The 19,402-nt window shown below is 44.4% G+C and overlaps 1 protein-coding gene across 2 annotated transcripts in view; it reads right to left on the reverse strand.

The window, feature by feature from the left end:
* The window catches only part of LOC121560741 (adenylyl cyclase-associated protein 2), a 37,829-nt gene that overhangs the window by 9,314 nt on the left and 9,113 nt on the right, over positions 1-19,402 (reverse strand). For both annotated transcript variants that reach the window (XM_041873661.1, XM_041873663.1), the window contains 6 exons: positions 16,913-16,990; positions 7,207-7,350; positions 6,532-6,617; positions 6,240-6,345; positions 656-836; positions 78-253 (listed from right to left, as the gene is read on the reverse strand). In XM_041873661.1, the coding sequence (XP_041729595.1) occupies positions 78-253; positions 656-836; positions 6,240-6,345; positions 6,532-6,617; positions 7,207-7,350; positions 16,913-16,990 (771 nt within the window). The remainder of the gene's footprint in view (positions 1-77; positions 254-655; positions 837-6,239; positions 6,346-6,531; positions 6,618-7,206; positions 7,351-16,912; positions 16,991-19,402) is intronic.

Raw genomic sequence — 19,402 nt, forward strand, 5'->3', positions numbered from 1 at the left:
GATCCTCTATGTCCTCCATTTAGATAATAGGACAACTTAGAAACCTGGCAGGCGAGGCAAGATACTAGGTAACGTACCACCCTCCATTTCTTCCCCTCCAGCTCCAGCAGTGGGGGTCGTTTCTGGGGCGGCGCTATGTTGGAGGAGCCTCCGGGGTTCCGGCTCTTGGATGGGGAGGCGTGATTCTCCCCTCCCTGGGAGCGAAGGGCAGGGTTCTTATGGGTCATCTGGTCCTTTGAGACGTGCTTTAACGCTAGTGAACAGAGAGAGGATACTTACTTGTAATAAGTTATTGTTTTAGTACAAAAATGTATAACAAAATGACTAACAAATCTACATTTGAGAAACTTTGACCCTAACTGTTGTTTAATAAACACAGCATAGAAATATAATGACTATTTCTATGTCCTCACAACACAGCAACTCTCTTCAATTCTCCCTCACTTTCTCCTTCTGTTTCTCCTCCTCCTTCCTCGTCTTCTCTCCTGTCTTGGCTACCTTTAGTGATGTCAGATCCCTGGTTCAGCTGGGCAGTGGTGCTCTCAGGACTCTGTAACTGTTGATTCAACCCACAACTCTCCCTCACTTTCTCCCTCCCTCCCTCCCTCCCTCCCTCCCCTGCTCTTCAACCCCTGGGTGATGGTGGCTTGGCTACCTTTAGTGATGGCTTCTCCTTGGTTCAGCTGGGCGAAGAGAGCCAAGTGCTGGGCCATGGTGCTGTCGGCCTGGGGCAGTTCACCTGTGAATACTGGTGGGGGTCCAGGGGTTGGGGGTGGTGGAGGGGGACAGGGACCGCCAGGGGCAGGGGCGAACAGAGAGGGAGGGGCAATGGGACCCTGTGTTGAGAGATAGAGAGAGGCGTGTTACTGTCTGTGAATCAAGACAAGATGATGGTGACGCGTTCTGGAACTACAGTTGTTGGCCAGCAGGTGGAGTATAGGACAAATAGTTGAGGGTCTTCATATTCAACTGGTTTCTTATAGCAGAGGTGGCCAACGTCAAAGCTGGGTTGGAACAAACGCCTGCAAACCCTGTCCCTCCAGCTCTCCAGGACCAGAGTTGTCCGCCCTTGGCCAATAGGAACCTTAACTATCAATGTGTCAGGGTGCTGTTCTTGATGTTTATATATGTATATGGTGAAAAGTGTAGACCTAGGGCTGGGATTCAATCCGACTGTAGGTTGTGACAATGCAGCTTTTAAAGGCAATGTTCCCGCATTCGCAAAGATCGCATTCACGGTAAACGCTGCATATGTGGGGTCAATCAGAAATGACCTTTAATGTCAAGCGTGCTATAACACGAATCTAAGGCAGATTGGATTGAATCCCAGCCTAAGTCCTGCTGCGACAGGGACTTTGGTCAACCTTTACTCCAAATGCATTTTTTCTCACTGAGAGCCTTACTGACCAAGCTAATGAGCAGATGAAAGTAAAGCCACCTGCCTGCCAACTCCAGGAAAGACAAGCAGACTCTCTCTCTGTCTCTCTTTGTGTCTGTCTGTCTCTGACTGCACAGCTGCCAAGGAAAGTTACACATGCTCAAACAAGCCGCAGCAACTGTACAACAACCCCCCCCACACGCATGCACGCACACATGCACACGCACGAGCGCACACACACACCACGCATGTACCACTGCAGCCAGTGTGAGACTGATGTACTGGTGATTGGTGTCGTAGTTTATTGGAGGTTCAGCAGTCTATGAGGTCCAGCTGACAGTACTCAACCTCTGACCTGTGACATGTGTGGTACATATCATTACAAAACAACACCGTTGTATTACAGTTATCAGCTAAGCAAATGCCCAAGGGTTAAAGCTGAGTGCAATGAAATTAAGGGCTGGATTCATTCCGTATCATGGAAGATCCGCATAAAAATTGAAAGGTCATTTCCGGTTGAGCTGACATATGCAGCTATTACCGCGAATGCAGTCGCCATGAACATTGCCTTTAAATTTTAATCGAGTTATAACACAGATTTTCCACGATACTTCTGCGATACGGATTGAATCCAGAGCTGTGTGTGTGTGTGTGCACGCTCTTGTGTGTGTGTAGTTTGTGTGAATACACAACGTGTGTGTGTCTGCGTGTGAGGGTGTGTGACAGTGTGTCCCTGCCCCTCTGAACAGAAGCAGACAGATTAGACGAGAAAAAAGCCCAGTAGTTTAAGTTATGTTGTGGGGTGTGTTGGAGCAGGTGTGTAGGGCCTGAGACTCACAGGGCTTTTGTTGGGGCTTTCTTTGATGAAGAAAACCTCCATTCAAGTCCAACCTGAGGACCACCTGTCCACGCCACACAATCCTTCACACACACACACACACACACACACACACACACACACGCACACACAAAAACCCTGACACCTAACGGCAGGAGGGACAGCTGACACACAGTCACCGCACGCTGTCAGGTTTCCCTCCATACACACACACTTACACACACACACTTTCAATCCACCAAATTGTGTGACAGCCTATGTGCCTCAAAGGACCACATAGAGGATTATGGCAGATCACTGAAACAGACAGTTGCCTTGACCTGAGTTCAACACTCTTTCGGGTTTAGAGAAATGTGAAGTTTTCAAGGAGTTTTACTTTTAATTTTATTATCACGCAAAAAGCCAAACAAATAAACGCATCACTTCCACTGGATGCAGGAATATGATTTCTGATTGGATACCTGCCAGAGAGAGAAGGGAGAGGGAGAAGGGGGGAAGAGAGAGGGAGAAGGGGGGAAGAGAGAGGGAGAAGGGGGGAAGAGAGAGGGGGAAGGGGGGAAGAGAGAGGGAGAAGGGGGGGAAAAAGAGAGGGAGAAGGGTGGAAAAAAGAGAGAGGGAGAAGGGGGAAGAGAGAGGGAGAAGGGGGAAGAGAGAGGGAGAAGGGGGAAAGGAGAGGGAGAAGGGGGAAGAGAGAGGGAGAAGGGGAAAGAGAGAGGGAGAAGGGGAGAAGGGGGGAAGACAAAAGGACAAAGAGTAGTAGATGAAGAAAACGGAAAGCATAGGATAGAAGACTTTCACAAACAGTGGGTTGATGATGGGACGGAGGCAGGGGGTTGACTCTACAATTGCTCAATTGAGAACCACAAAGCAGCCACCAGAACACCAGGGACCAAGTCATTCATACAAGCTGGTTCTTTCGCAACTAGCTGCCTGCCTGCATAACTACACATGGAAATATACACTGTGGAGTTATTAACATGAGAAAGACATCCCAAAACGGCACCATATTCCCTATTTAGTGCACTACTTTTGACCAGAGCCTATGGGCTCTATGTAGGTAATAGGGTACCATATGGGCAGCAGCCCTATACCGCTTCAAAAATAAAACAACAGAAAACAACATCTGAGGCTCTGCTGCACATGAAAACAATTGGACGACTCCAAAATAGTCAGAGACGATTATGTCTCAAGGCGAGCTGTAATTCATTGAGTCTTGTTCCCGCCTGTTCAAACCTGCATGGCAAGCAAGGTTATAGTTAATCCATAGGGCCAGGAGCGTTTTCTGACCATGTGACCTAATCACGGAAAAAGCAGGGAATTCTGGGCCTATTTATCCAACGTCAGATAAAAGTCCTGAGAAGTCAGGCAGTGGGAACCGAGTTTTTCCTTCTCAGGTCACACAGTCATGAAAAAACTCCTGGCCCTGGCCCTATTCCTCCAACAAGTCAAAGTGCTGAGGGCAGTGTTGAGGAGGTTTGATCAGGAGCTATTTGCTGCTGTAACACATAGATAATGGAATGTAGAGGGAATGCCCCACTGGACGTTGGCTAGCTAGAGGATAGTAGTGCTGCTGAAGCACTGTAATATAAGACATTAACTATCCATTATATGTCTTCATGTAACTGTTTTACAGCACAGTTACAACATGATGATAACATACAGTGGAGTCCGAAATGATTGACACCCTTGATAAAGATGAGCAAAAATGACTATTTAAAATAAATAATTAAAATACTCAGCTATATTTTACGCTCCAAAAAAATTGGAAATTATATTATTTTAGACTAATACAATTGTTCTGAGAAAGAGATTTTGTTTAACAAGTAGTACTGTTTTTCCCCAAAAAGGTAGGGGTCAAAATTATTGACACCCCTGTTTTCAATACCTCACCTTAACATTACAATCCACAAAGAAATTGTTAATTGCCCACAAAATCAATATTTTGCAATGGCCATCTCAGTCTCCAGACTTGAACCCCATTGAAAACCTGAAGAGCACAGACAAAGGATATCAAGGATCTGGAAGGATTCTGTATGGGGGAATAGTCTAAGATCCTTCCCAATGTGTTCTCCAACTCATAAAACATTTTAGAAAAGGTCTCAGTGCCGTTATCCTCGCAAGGTGGGGTATTGAAAATTATTGAAAACAGAGGTGTCAATAATTTGACACCTACCTTTAAGAAAAAAATCTATTACTTTATTGTATTTCTCAGAGCAATTGTATTAGTATAAAATAATATAATTTCCCAATTTTTTGGAGCATACAATATAGCTGAGTATTTTAATTATTTATTTTATATAGTCATTTTTGCTCATCTTTATCAAGGGTGTCAATAATTCGGACCCCACTGTATGTACTGTGTGAACTGAAGCGTTAGAGTTGTAGTCATAATGTGATAATGTAGTTACACAGTTTAGTTAGTAAGTGATGATTACAGTGGTGGTCAGTGCCGTTTAAGATGAGGGAGGACAATGAGCATGGCCTTATTTCTTTTACAGCATATTGGATGACTCTCATTCATATTCCATTCACCCAGCTCAATGTAACAGTGATAGGATTAGGCTACTACATGATACTCACATTTTCCCTGTACCCATCATGAGGTTGCTACAATTTAGCCTATGAAGGAAAGTTTACAACGTAGGTGCACACAGATTGAGAGAAAATGTTGAGGTGACAGACAGTGACACATGGACAGACAGTGACACATTCAATACCGCCTTGCACACTCTTGCCTGCATCTAGCTGATATAGGGTGTAATCATTAGTCCAAATGTTGCAAACAAGAGTTTCTATTGGACAAATTCAGGTATGTTTATCCCTGTTTTGTTCCGTTTGCTTCCATTTAAGAAACGTTTTGCAATAGAATCGGCGGAATGAACACACCCCTGATCACGCATAAACACAGTTCACTTTCATAGCAGCCACGTTGTATTCCTTCTCGCATCTATGTGCTCTCCTCCTCTCACCTTTTCCCTTAGCTTGTGGACTTCAATGCACAACACACCAGGCAAAAAATACTTTCCAAGCCAGACCATATCATAACCGCTACACACAGCCTACATTGTTGTCACCATATTAGCTAAAGTAATGTCATAGTCAACATAGCTAATATAACTAACACGTTAGTAAACCCGCTATAATCATACAGTAACGTTACAGTGTACAGTCAGTAAGCAGTTTAGCACTTACACTGGCAGGCCCGGTGGCAATAAATTAGTAAAACTAAAAGCTTGCCTTGACTTGGAAGAGTTCCAGTGTTGTGTTGGATAGACATAGCCAGCTAGCTAACATAGCATCCCTCTGTTTGAACAGTGTGTTGGAGTAGGCTAAACTAGCTAGCTGCATTTGCTAGCTAAGTAAGTGAAACTGAAAGTGATTTTTCTTTAACAAAATCTCTCTCTCTCTCTCTCTCTCTCTCTCTCTCTCTCTCTCTTGCTTCTCCTTCATTTTGGAAGAAATTATTTTATTCAAAACTGTTCAACTATTGTCTTTCTTTCTCTTGGAGTCAACTACTCACCATATTTTATGCACTGCAGTGCTAGCTAGCTGTACCTTATGCTTTCAGTACTAGATTCATTCTCTGATCCTTTGATTGGGTGGACAACATGTCAGTTCATACTGCAAGAGCTCTGATAGGTTGGATGACGTCCTCCGGAAGTTATCATAATTACTGTGGAAGGGGGTGAGAACCATGAGCTCACTAGGTTTTGTATTGAAGTCAATGTACCCAGAGGAGGACGGAAGCTAGCTGTCCTCCCGCTACACCATGGTGGTACCCTACAGAGTGATGTTGAGGCTACTGTAGACCTTCATTGCAAAATAGTGTGTTTTAATCAATTATTTGGTGACACGTGATTATATTTAGTATAGTTTTATCTAAAAATGATACTTTGTTTATGTTTTAAAATTTTTATTTTTATGAAATTCACTGAGGAGGATGGTCCTCCCCTTTCTCCTCTGAGGAGCCTCCACTGGACTGGATGATTATTCCTGTAAATCTTAAGTGCCGCTGCTACTCACAGTCTTGCTCCAGACTAGGCCTGTTGTATGATGCTGTTTGATGAAGGCCTGAAGCTCAGTCCAGATGGATAGGTAGGACCCCACCCACTCCACATGACGCTTGTCTCTATAGAGAAAGTGATCAACAGACAGACAGAGAGAGGGAGAGAGAAAGGGTGACAAGGGAAAAGGGGGATGGATTAGGACGAATACACAGAGAGCGAAAAAGACAGACAGGTATTTTTAGTGAGCAACAATAATCTGCAAAGTTGCTAATAAGCTAAAGTTGTAATGTACCAGCATCCATACTCACAATTCTTTATACTCTTTCAGAACTCTGTTAGTGTAGAAAATGGCAGCATCATTCATCTCCTTCACATAGGGAACTGGCTTCTGGCTCTGGAAGAGAGAAGGAGAGAGAGAAGGAGAAAAAAAAGAGAGAGGTGGTTAAACAAAGCTGACCCCATGTATGAATTTAGACATCTCTGCTCTGCATTCACTGAAACATGGATATAAAAATGAGGAGTCGATTATGATGTCACCATCCATTGGACAGAAGTGCATTAAACCACTGTGCAGTAGCCAAGAGCAAAGATATATACAGTATGTACAGACGATAGGCCAAATGTAGCTTTGGCTAGTGTAGAGCAAAGACACAAGACAATGTGGTGACATGAGCCTTCAAACAGGTTTGACACAAATCATGTGAAACAGCAGCTCCCTGGCAAACCATTGACTTGTTCTGAGAGACCACAGTTTCCGCATAGTATCGCAGTATCACAGCATCTCAAGTAGATGGGATTTGATAAATGTAATGGTCTTGAAATTATACCAAAATACAAGAGAATAGATATTTTTTTTAACTGGTAGCTCGGAAAAGCAAAGGGGAGGAATGAGCGGTCATACAAGGAAGAAGATGGCTTAAGATCACTAGAAATGGAGCCCTGTGTTGTTTCCCTATGTGAATGAGTGAGTGATGTCTCCTCACCACGGCGACCCAGCCCAGCGCTGGGATGCTCTCGCTGACAGCTGATAGGTGGTTGAATTGGCTGCTGCCACGGTTACATTCCCGGAAGTTCTGAATCTCCTGGATTTTCTCTGAGATAGGCTTCAGCAGGTCAGACAGCTCCATCTGGGAGGGAAAGAGGGGGTGGAGAGCGAGAGAGCGAAAGCGAAAGAGAGAGAGAGAGCGAGAGAGCGAGTGAGAGAGCGAGAGAGAATGCTTGTCAACAAAAACTGAACAATCTCATAGGTGGTGTCTTTTATATATATAACTGACAACATACAAATAGCCTTTATCAATTAATGTTAAGTATAACTCAACACCCATACATTCCTCTGTAATAGTGCTCTGAGCAGCTCTCACAGTGCTCTCCATAGCCTGAGTGAGAGCACCAGTCTCAATGGGCCAGTTACCTCATGCTACCCCTGTTATACAGCAGTTCCACTTAACTGCCATGCATGCCAGCTAGTCGAAGGCAGTGTGCAATTTGACTGTGATTTTATAACTGGGCAACTGGAATTTTATTAGAAGGATCCTTTTTCCATTGGAACTTCCAGATCCCTGCTAGCTTCCATCCCTCTTTCCCTCCCTCCTCCCTCTCCTCCCAGCATTCCTCTGTTCATTGGGAGATCCCTCTGGCCTTGTAAGGCACTGAGCATGTCTAATGTTTACAGTTTACCTTCACACAAATGGGAAAAGGAACGCATTGTTTCCCTAGTGACACTGAGGTACAGTTCTCTTATTTTCACCTGTACCTAAGCTGATGTTGCTATGACAATTTAACTAAATATCCCCCGTGGTGTCGATATGCTGTGGAAAAGATAAACAAATATAATAATTTCTGTTTCTTTATTTAGCTTTATTTTGAGAAAGGATGTTATTATTCTTCCGTTGCTATGACAACTGATTTAATTGCATTATGGGTTAGATATTAGCAGATATTACAGCCATTGGTTTAAGAATATATTTTCTCTTACACATACGTATTTTGATTGGCATGCTTTAAGACATTGATATGTTGTCACAATATACACACATTAAAAGCATATACTACAGTGTGTCTCAGTGGTGCCCAACTCCGGTCCTCCAGTACCCCCAACAGCACACAGGACAATCATGCCTGATTCAACTCATTGAGGGCCTGATGATTCATTGACAAGTTGAATCAGGTGTGCTTGTCTGGGACCACAATAACAATGTGTGCAGTTGGGGGTACTCGAGGACTGGAGTTGGGAACCACTATCTTAGGTCTTCCAAACAGTGGCTTAAATACTTAAAGAGAGCCTCTCCTAGAGAATGTTTACAGATGTGGAAATGATGAAATGATGGTCAGAAGTACTGTACAGCTCTATTCCCAAGTGTATCGGTTTGATTTGAATAATAATCTTATACACTCCGACATTGTAAAATGCAGCAAACTTACTACAGTTTCTCATTGTGTGTCAGAGGGAGAGACAGAAAGAGAGAACTCTTTTTTTGAGCAAATTCTTGCCCAAATCAGATGCACATGATTTTCATAAACCGAGATAGACAGTCCTTTCATAGGGAGGACCAACCTCGACAGACCTTTTACTTTCACTCTCTCCATATCCCATCGAAAACAATTAGCCTGCTAGAGGATCCTTAAAAGAAACCCCCTTCTCCATGAAATGGAGGAAATCCCTGCAAAGATAAAGTGACGCTATGACCTATACATCTGTGATGATGATAAGGCCCAGGAGGTTTACCTGACCAATACATATTTGATGATAAGGTCCAGGAGGTTTTCCTGACCAAAACGGTGCATTCGGAAAGTATTCAGACCCCTTGACTTTTTCCACATTTTGTTACGTTACAGCCTTATTCTAAAATTGATTACATTTGTTTTTTTCCTCATCAATCTACACACAATACCCCATAATGACAAAGCAAAAACCGGTTTCTATATATTTTTGCACATTTATTTAAAAAATAAAAAAAAATAAAAAATAACATTTCCATTAGTATTCAGACCCTTTACTCAGTACTTTGTTGAAGCATCTTTGGCAGCGATTACACCCTCAAGTCTTCTTGGGTATGATGCTACAAGCTTGGCACACCTGTATTTGGGGAGTTTCTCCCATTCTTCTCTGCAGATCCTCTCAAGCTCTGTCAGATTGGATGGGGAACGTCGCTGCAAAGCTATTTTCAGGTCTCTCCAGAGATGTTAGATCGGGTTCAAGTCCGGGCTCTGGCTGGGCCACTCAAGGACATTCAGAGACTTTTCCCGAAGCCACTCCTGCGTTGTCTTGGCTGTGTGCTTAGGGTCGTTGTCTTGTTGGAAGGTGAACATTCGCTCCAGTCTGAGGTCCTGAGTGCTCTGGAGCAGGTTTTCATCAAGGATCTCTCTGCACTTTGCTCCGTTCATCTTTCCCTAAATCCTGACTAATCTTCCAGTCCCTGCCACTGAAAAAGATCCCCACAGCATGATGCTGCCACCAACATGCTTCACCGTAGGGATGGTGCCAGGTTTCCTCCAGACATGACGCTTGGCATTCAGGCAAAAATATCAATCTTGGTTTCATCAGACCAGAGAATCTTGCTTCTCATGGTCTGAGAATCCTTTAGGGGCCTTTTGGCAAACTTCAAGCGGGCTGTCATTTGCCTTTTACTAAGGAGTGGCTTTCGTCTGGCCACTCTACCATAAAGGCCTGATTGGTGGAGTGCTGCAGAGATGGGAGAACCTTCCAGAAGGACAACCATCTCCACAGAGGAACTCTAAAGCTCTGTCAGAGTGACCATCTGGTTTTTGGTCACCTCCCTGACCAAGGCCCTTCTCCCCCGATTGCTCAGTTTGGCCGGGCGGCCAGCTCTATGAAGAGTCTTGGTGGTTCCAAACTTCTTCCATTTAAGAATGATGGAGGCCACAGTGTTCTTGGTGACCTTCAATGCTGCAGAAATGTTTTGGTACCCTTCCCCAGATCTGTGCCTCGACACAATCCTGTCTCGGAGCTCTACGGACAATTCCATCGACCTCATGGCTTGGTTTTTGCTCTGACATGCACTGTGAACTGTGGGACCTTATATAGAAAGGTGTGTGCCTTTCCAAATCATGTCCAATCAATTGAATTTACCACAGGTGGACTCCAATCAAGTTGTAGAAACATCTCAAGGATGATCAATGGAAACAGGATGCACCTGAGCTCAATTTCGAGTCTCATAGCAAAGGGCCTGAATACTTATGTAAATTAAGTATTTCCGTTTTTTATTTGTTATAAATTTGCTAACATTTCTAAAAACCTGTTTTCGCTTTATCATTATGGGGTATTGTGTGTAGATTGATGAGGGAAAAAAATATTTAATCAATTTTAGAATAAGGCTGTAACGTAACAAAATGTGGAAAAAGTCAAGATGATAAGGTCAAGGAGGTTTTCCTGACTAATATATCTGTGATGACGATAAGGTCCAGGAGGTTTTCCAGGAGGTTTAGTCTGTGAGTACATATCTTTCAGTCTACACTACCGGTCAAAAGTTTTAGAACACCTACCCATTCAAGGGTTTTCCTTTATTTTGACTATTTTTTACATTGTAGAATAATAGTGAAGACATTAAAACTATGAAATAACACATATGGAATCATGTAGTAAGCAAAAAAGTGTTAAACAAATCAAAATATATTTTATATTTGAGATTCTTCAAATAGCCACCCTTTGCCTTGATGACAGCTTGATGACAGAAACCCCTAATTCCCTGAGTGAATCTGGACTTCCCCCGTCTCAATCATCCTCCACTTCCAATGGAGAGAGACATAAATAGCCAGGATATCTCCAGGCTATGAGTGGGTCAGGGGCCTACATTACACACCATTCACTGAGAAAGAATATCAATGAGAGAGAGAGATGGAAAAAAAGGGGAAAGAGAAAGAAGGAGATGGAAGAGAGAGAGTTAGACAGAAAGAGAGATGATAGAGCGAGTTAGACTGAATGAGAGGGAGAGAGATGGTACAGAGAGTTACATTTTACATTTTAGTCATTTAGCAGACACTCTTATCCAGAGCGTGAGTGCTGGATAAGAGTGAGTGCATACATTTTTCATACCGAGTTAGACAGAAAGAGAGGGAAAGAGATGGTACAGAGAGTTAGAAAGAGAGGGAAAGACATGGTAGAGAGAGTTAGAAAGAGAGGGAAAGAGATGGTACAGAGAGCTGGACAGAAAAAGAAGGAGAGAGATGGTACAGAGAGTTGGACAGAAAGAGATGGTACAGAGAGTTAGACCGAAAGAGAGGGAGAGAGAAAGTAGAAGAGAAAAAAAGGATCAAAGCGTAGCATCAAGTTATTTTATCTGTACCATATAAGCATACTCTATCTGATACGATGGCTTGGCGTCCCCTATTCTGACATTCACTGACTGGCCAGGCTCTGAGCTATAATGACCAGGCTCTGAGCTATAATGCAAACATGAGATCAAAGCTCCCAGTGGAAAGTGACCAAGGAGAAACCAATGGTGGGATTCTACAGTGTAAAGCCTCACAGCAGAGCAGAGGGCTGTCGAGGCGAGACAGCTGTAGTGTGAGACACACACACACACACACACACAAAGACACACAGACACACACACAAAGACACACAGAGTGATAGGCCTCACGTGAGCCCAGCTTCAAACAGACACACACACACACACACACACACACAGGAGCGTCTCTAATATAGAACATGCCCATAAAAAGCCACAGAGCACAACTCCGGGCCGGCGGGGCGAAGAGAAAAGCCAGAGGTTTATCGGCGGCTCTGGGGTCCCTATGGGAGAGCTGTACATAGTCACAATCACTTTTCCACCAGAGGCTGCTCCAAATGGAAAACAAAGGCCATGATTGAGGTTGATATAAAACTATGTACAAGTGAAAATGTGTCCATGTCTGTGTGGTACTGTAGTAGGTGTTTCTCTAGGGGTATATTGATTGACAATTATCTTTTGTTTTGATTTGGTAAAATCAATGACTCTCCAATTTGAGAATGGTCAGTTCTGGATCATCAGTTCTGGATCGTCAGCCAAAGTCTCACAGAGAACAGCGATGAGGATCTCTCTACAGGCTACAGGCTTTCTACAGGATCTCTACAGGCTACAAGCTCTCTACAGGCTCTCTACAGGCTACAGTCTCTCTACAAGCTCTCTACAGGCTACAGTCTCTCTACAGGCTCTCTACAGGCTACAGGCTCTCTACAAGCTCTCTACAGGCTACAGGCTTTCTACAGGCTCTCTACAGGCTACAGGCTTTCTACAGGCTCTCTACAGGCTACAATCTATCTACAGGCTCTCTACAGGCTACAGTCTCTCTACAGGCTTTCTACAGGCTACAGTCTCTCTACAGGCTACAAGCTCTCTACAGGCTACAGTCTCTCTACAGGCTCTCTACAGACTACAGTCTCTCTACAAGCTCTCTACAGGCTACAGGCTTTCTACAGGCTCTCTACAGGCTACAGGCTCTCTACAGGCTCTCTACAGGCTACAGTCTCTCTACAGGCTCTCTACAGGCTCTCTACAGGCTACAGTCTCTCTACAGGCTCTCTACAGGCTCTCTACAGGCTACAGTCTCTCTACAGGCTCTCTACAGGCTCTCTACAGGCTCTCTACAGGCTCTCTACAGGCTCTCTACAGGCTCTCTACAGGCTACAAGCTCTCTACAGGCTACAGTCTCTCTACAAGCTCTCTACAGGCTACAGTCTCTCTACAGGCTTTCTACAGGCTACAGTCTCTCTACAGGCTCTCTACAGGCTACAGTCTCTCTACAAGCTCTCTACAGGCTACAGGCTTTCTACAGGCTTTCTACAGGCTACAAGCTCTCTACAGGCTACAGTCTCTCTACAAGCTCTCTACAGGCTACAGTCTCTCTACAGGCTCTCTACAGGCTACATTCTCTCTACAGGCTCTCTACAGGCTACAGTCTCTCTACAGGCTCTCTACAGGCTCTCTACAGGCTCTCTACAGGCTACAGTCTCTCTACAGGCTCTCTACAGGCTACAGTCTCTCTACAGGCTCTCTACAGGCTACAGTCTCTCTACAGGCTCTCTACAGGCTACAGTCTCTCTACAGGCTCTCTACAGGCTCTCTACAGGCTACAGGCTCTCTACAGGCTACAGTCTCTCTACAAGCTCTCTACAGGCTACAGTCTCTCTACAAGCTCTCTACAGGCTACATTCACTCTACAGGCTACAGTCTCTCTACAGGCTCTCTACAGGCTACAGTCTCTCTACAGGCTCTCTACAGGCTACAGTCTCTCTACAGGCTCTCTACAGGCTCTCTACAGGCTACAGTCTCTCTACAGGCTCTCTACAGGCTACAGTCTCTCTACAGGCTCTCTACAGGCTCTCTACAGGCTACAGGCTCTCTACAGTCTCTCTACAGGCTCTCTACAGGCTACAAGCTCTCTACAGGCTACAGTCTCTCTACAAGCTCTCTACAGGCTACAGTCTCTCTACAGGCTTTCTACAGGCTACAGTCTCTCTACAGGCTCTCTACAGGCTACAGTCTCTCTACAAGCTCTCTACAGGCTACAGGCTTTCTACAGGCTTTCTACAGGCTACAAGCTCTCTACAGGCTACAGTCTCTCTACAAGCTCTCTACAGGCTACAGTCTCTCTACAGGCTACATTCTCTCTACAGGCTCTCTACAGGCTCTCTACAGGCTACAGTCTCTCTACAGGCTCTCTACAGGCTCTCTACAGGCTCTCTACAGGCTACAGTCTCTCTACAGGCTCTCTACAGGCTACAGTCTCTCTACAGGCTCTCTACAGGCTACAGTCTCTCTACAGGCTCTCTACAGGCTCTCTACAGGCTACAGGCTCTCTACAGGCTACAGTCTCTCTACAAGCTCTCTACAGGCTACAGTCTCTACAGGCTCTCTACAGGCTACAGTCTCTCTACAGGCTCTCTACAGGCTACAGTCTCTCTACAGGCTACAGTCTCTCTACAGGCTCTCTACAGGCTACAGGCTTTCTACAGGCTACAGTCTCTCTACAGGCTCTCTACAGGCTACAGGCTTTCTACAGGCTCTCTACAGGCTACTGTCTCTCTACAGGCTCTCTACAGGCTACAGTCTCTCTACAGGCTCTCTACAGGCTACAGTCTCTCTACAGGCTCTCTACAGGCTACAGTCTCTCTACAGGCTCTCTACAGGCTACAGTCTCTCTACAGTCTCTCTACAGGCTCTCTACAGGCTACAGTCTCGCTACAGGCTCTCTACAGCCTCTCTACAGACTACAGTAAAGATACAGGACATGAAACTATTTACCCACCCTCTTGTCCTCTCGTCCCTCTCCCATCCCCTTGCTCTCTTACTCCCTTCCTCTCCCTTGTCTCCCTCTGTTTAAACCCTTCCTCCTTGTTTGTGTATCAGACAATTGGTGAATTCTCTCTCACTGCCTCTTGACCAATGACCTGCGAGATATGAGTTAATCACTTCCTGTACAGCTCTGAGCTCCCCCCTGGTTCAATACAAACTGAAGGCTGACAGGATGATAACACGTTAACCCCTCTTCCTCTCCATACCCCCTCCCTTTCACCCCCTTTCCCCCCTCCCTTCCCCATACGTGAATGCGTTGGGAATGTGTTGTATTAGCGTTCTTTTTAAAAAGGGGTAATCCTATGTGAGCGGAGCTCCGGGGCGCCGCATGGCTGCCCACTGGCCCAGCAGCACAGGAAAGACAGAGAGGAAAAGGCTGCTGCTGAAACTCTGGAAAAGGTGATCCTGAAATGGGCGATACTGAAATGGGCGATACTGAAATGGGCGATACTGAAATGGGCTATACTGAAATGGGCTATACTGAAATGGGCAGTACTGAAATGGGCAGTACTGAAATGGGCGCTACTGAAATGGGCGCTACTGAAATGGGCGATACTGAAATGGGCGATACTAAAAAGGGCGATACTGCGACACTGAAATGGGTGACACTGGCTACATTAAGTATAGGAGATACAGTTGAAGTCGGAAGTTTACATACACCTCAGCCAAATACATTTAAACTCAGTTTTTCACAATTCCTGACATTTAATCCTAGTAATGTATTCCCTGTTTTAGGTCAGTTAGGATCACCACTTTATTTTAAGAATGTGAAATGTCAGAATAATAGTAGAGAGAATGATTTATTTCAGCTTTTATTTCTTTCATCACATTCCCAGTGGGTCAGAAGTTTACATACACTCAATTAGTATTTCGTAGCATTGCCTTTAAATTGTTTAACTTGGGTGAAACGTTTCGGGTAGCCTTCCACAAGCTTCCCACAATAAGTTGGGTGAATTTTGGCCCATTCCTCCTGACAGAGCTGGTGTAACTGAGTCAGGTTAGTAGGCCTCCATGCTTGCAAACACTATTTCAGTTCTGCCCACACATTTTCTATAGGATTGAGATCAGGGCTTTGTGATGGCCACTCCAATACCTTGACTTTGTTGCTCTTAAGCCATTTTGGACTTTGGAAGTATGCTTGGGGTCATTGTCCATTTGGAAGACCCATTTGCGACCAAGCTTTAACTTCCTGACTGATGTCTTGAGATGTTGCTTCAATATATCCACATAATTTTCCTTCCTCGTGATGCCATCTATTTTGTGATGTGCACCAGTCCCTCCTGCAGCAAAGCACCCCCACAGCATGATGCTGCCACCCCCATGCTTCACTGTTGGGATGGTGTTCTTCGGCTTGCAAGCGTCCCCCTTTTTCCTCCAAACATAACGATGGTCATTATGGCCAAACAGTTATATATTTTTGTTTCATCAGACCAGAGGACATTTCTCCAAAAAGTACGATCTTTGTCCCCATGTGCAGTTGCAAACCGTAGTCTGGCTTTTTTATGGCGGTTTTGGAGGAGTGGCTTCTTCCTTGCTGAACGGCCTTTCAGGTTATGTCGATATAGGACTTGTTTTACTGTGGATATAGATACTTTTGTACACATTTCCTCCAGCATCTTCACAAGGTCCTTTGCTGTTGTTCTGGGATTGATTTGCACTGTTCACACCAAAGTACATTCATCTCTAGGAGACAGAACGCGTCTCCTTCCTGAGCGGTATGACGGCTGCGTGGTCCCATGGTGTTTATACTTGCGTACTATTGTTTGTACAGATGAACGTGGTACCTTCAGGCGTTTGGAAATTGCTCCCCAGGATGAACCAGACTTGTGGAGGTCTACAATCTTTTTCTGAGGTCTTGGCTGATTTCTTTTCATTTTCCCATGATGTCAAGCAAAGAGGCACTGAGTTTGAAGGTAGGCCTTGAAATACATCCACAGGTAGACCTCCAATTGACTCAAATGATGTCAATTAGCCTATCAGAAGCTTCTAAAGCCATAACATCCTTTTCTGGAATTTTACAAGCTGTTTAAAGGCACAGTCAACTTAGTGTATGTAAACTTCTGACTCACTGGAATTGTGATACAGTGAATTATAAGTGAAATAATCTGTCTGTAAACAATTGTTGGAAAAATGACTTGTGTCATGCACAAAGTAGATGTCCTAACCGACTTGCCAATACTATAGTTTGTTAACAATAAATTTGTGGAGTGGTTGAAAAACGAGTTTTAATGACTCCAACCTAAGTGTATGTAAACTTCCGACTTCAACTGTAAGTCCACATTAGATAACTGAAGTGCAGTTGGCCCGTAGTCCTGATCCATACTAATTTGTTTTACTAGCTTTGGGTATTTGCATTTAGAACAGTCCTCCAAGCAATTGCACATATCATCCTTACCTGAGCAGGCTCCTGGTGTGTGGTGGCCATTTTGAGGAAGTTTCTCTGAAGCTGTAGTGCTTTGTTCACCATCTCCGCCTGTCAAGCACAACGGGAAAAGGTTAAAAGGTCAAATCTGAGGGCATTATAAGCCACATTTCCCTCTCTAACGCACCCTGCAATGCATCGTGCTGATATAAAACTCTGCATTAGTCAGGTCCCATGAGGCATGTCCCATGTTTGGGAAAATACCTCCAGAGGAACCCATAAAAGGAGCTTTCCTAACTTAAACCCCCCCACCTCTAACCCAAACACCCCCTCCTCCTCTTCCCTCCACTGTGATGGGAGAAGGAGATTAAGTGAATGTTGTTTTACGAGGGAAAAGACCCATGAAGGAATATCCTCGCCCTATCCCCCAGTCCCATTTTCACCACAGATTGGGGCTATTTCTCTGTCATTCTGCTTTAATGCGTACTCAGTTATTTCATTCCCATTGGAAATCATGTCTCCCTTGAGAAAGGGATTTTTTCAATTGTACATCCTGCCAGTGCCTGGTATGAACAAAGGTTAAAAATATCTGCTCTATTTTGGGAGTCGAAAGAGAATTCATCAAAGTGGTTGCCAACATGATTACTAGCCACAAACTACACCCCATCTCCCTTTGGAAAACGTCCTGACATCAGGGTGGAAAAGGTGCTTGTGTTTGCGGTTTAATATTGGAACTCAGGGTTAAAGTTCAAACACACTCCCGCCATTGGCTTTGTAGGGGACTGGAAACAGACTGTCATTTAAATCACTCTTCCTCTTCCCAGCTATCTACAGTGGTTTTCCCTGGCCAAGACCTGGACTCCACACAGTCAGACAACAACGCTCAGCTTCCCAGAGACAAGCAGATCTATGAGAGATAAAACAAGGAGAATCCTCCATGCCATTATATAAAATTAGTCCTAATGACAGAGAGCTGGCAGGGGAGTGAAGTGGTCACTAAGTGCTCAACATTCCTCCATCCTTATGGTCACTGGTAGATCTAGAGAGAATCTCACTGTGTTAGAGATTATGTTAGTGATGTTAGAGTTGACTGGGTGACAACATACAGTACCAGTCAAAAGTTTGGATACACCTACTCATTCAAGGGTTTTTCTTTATTTTTACTATTTTCTACATTGTTGAATAATAGTGAAGACATCAAAACTATGAAATAACACATACGGAATCATGTAGTAACCAAATAAGTGTTTAACAAATCAAAATATATTTGAGATTTTTCAAATAGCCACCCTTTGCCTTGATGACAGCTTTGCACACTCTTGGCATTCTCTCAACCAGCTTCATGAGGAATGCTTTTCCAACAGTCTTGAAGGTGTTCCCACATACGCTGAGCACTTGTTGGCTGCTTTTCCTTCACTCTGCGGTCCAACTCATCCCAAACCATCTCAATTGGGTTGAGGTCGGGTGATTGTGGAGGCCAGGTCATCTGATGCAGCACTCCATCACTCTCCTTGGTCAAATAGCCCTTACACAGCCTCGAGGTGTGTTTTGTGTCATTGTCTTGTTGAATAACAAATGAGCGCAAACCAGATGGGATGGCGTATCGCTGCAGAATGCTGTGGAAGTCTAAATAAATCACCAACAATATCACCAGCAAAATACCCCCACACCATCACACCTCCTCCTCCATACTTCATGGGCTCCCGAGTGGCGCAGCAGTCTAAGGCACTGCATCTCAGTGCTTGAGGCGTCACTACAGACCCCCTGGTTCCATTCCAGGCTGTATCACAACCAGCCGTGATTGGGAGTCCCATAGGGCGGCGCACAATTGGCCCAGCGTTGTCCGGGTTTGGCCGGTGTAGGCTGTCATTGTAAATAATAATTTGTTCTTAACTGACTTGCCTAGTTAAATAAAGGTACAATTAAATTAAAATAAAATGGTGAGAGATCATCCGTTCACCTACTCTGCATCTCACTAAGTCACAGCGGTTGGAACCAAAAATCTCAAATTTGGACTCATCAGACCAAAGGACAGATTTCCACCGGTCTAATGTCCATTGCTCGTGTTTCTTGGCCCAAGCAAGTCTCTTCTTCTTATTGGAGTCCTTTAGTAGTGGTTTCTTTGCAGCAATTTGACCATGAAGGCCTGATTCACGCAGTCTCCTCTGAACAGTTGACGTTGAGATGTGTCTGTTACTTGAACTCTGTGAAGCATTTACTTGGGCTGCAATCTGAGGTGCAGTTAACTCTTATGAACTTATCCTCTGCAGCAGAGGTAACTCTGGGTCTTCCTTTCCTGTGGCGGTCCTTATGAGAGCAAGTTTAATCATAGCGCTTGATGGTTTTTGCGACTGCACTTGAAGAAACTTAAAAAAGTTATTGACATTTTCCGGATTGACTGACCTTCATGTCTTAAAGTAATGATGGACTGTCGTTTCTCTTTGCTTATTTGAGCTGTTCTTGCCATAATATGGACATGGTCTTTTACCAAATAGGGCTATCGTCTGTAGACCACCCCTACCT

This window comes from Coregonus clupeaformis, chromosome 17, assembly GCF_020615455.1.
Source record: "Coregonus clupeaformis isolate EN_2021a chromosome 17, ASM2061545v1, whole genome shotgun sequence".
NCBI lineage: Eukaryota > Metazoa > Chordata > Actinopteri > Salmoniformes > Salmonidae > Coregonus > Coregonus clupeaformis.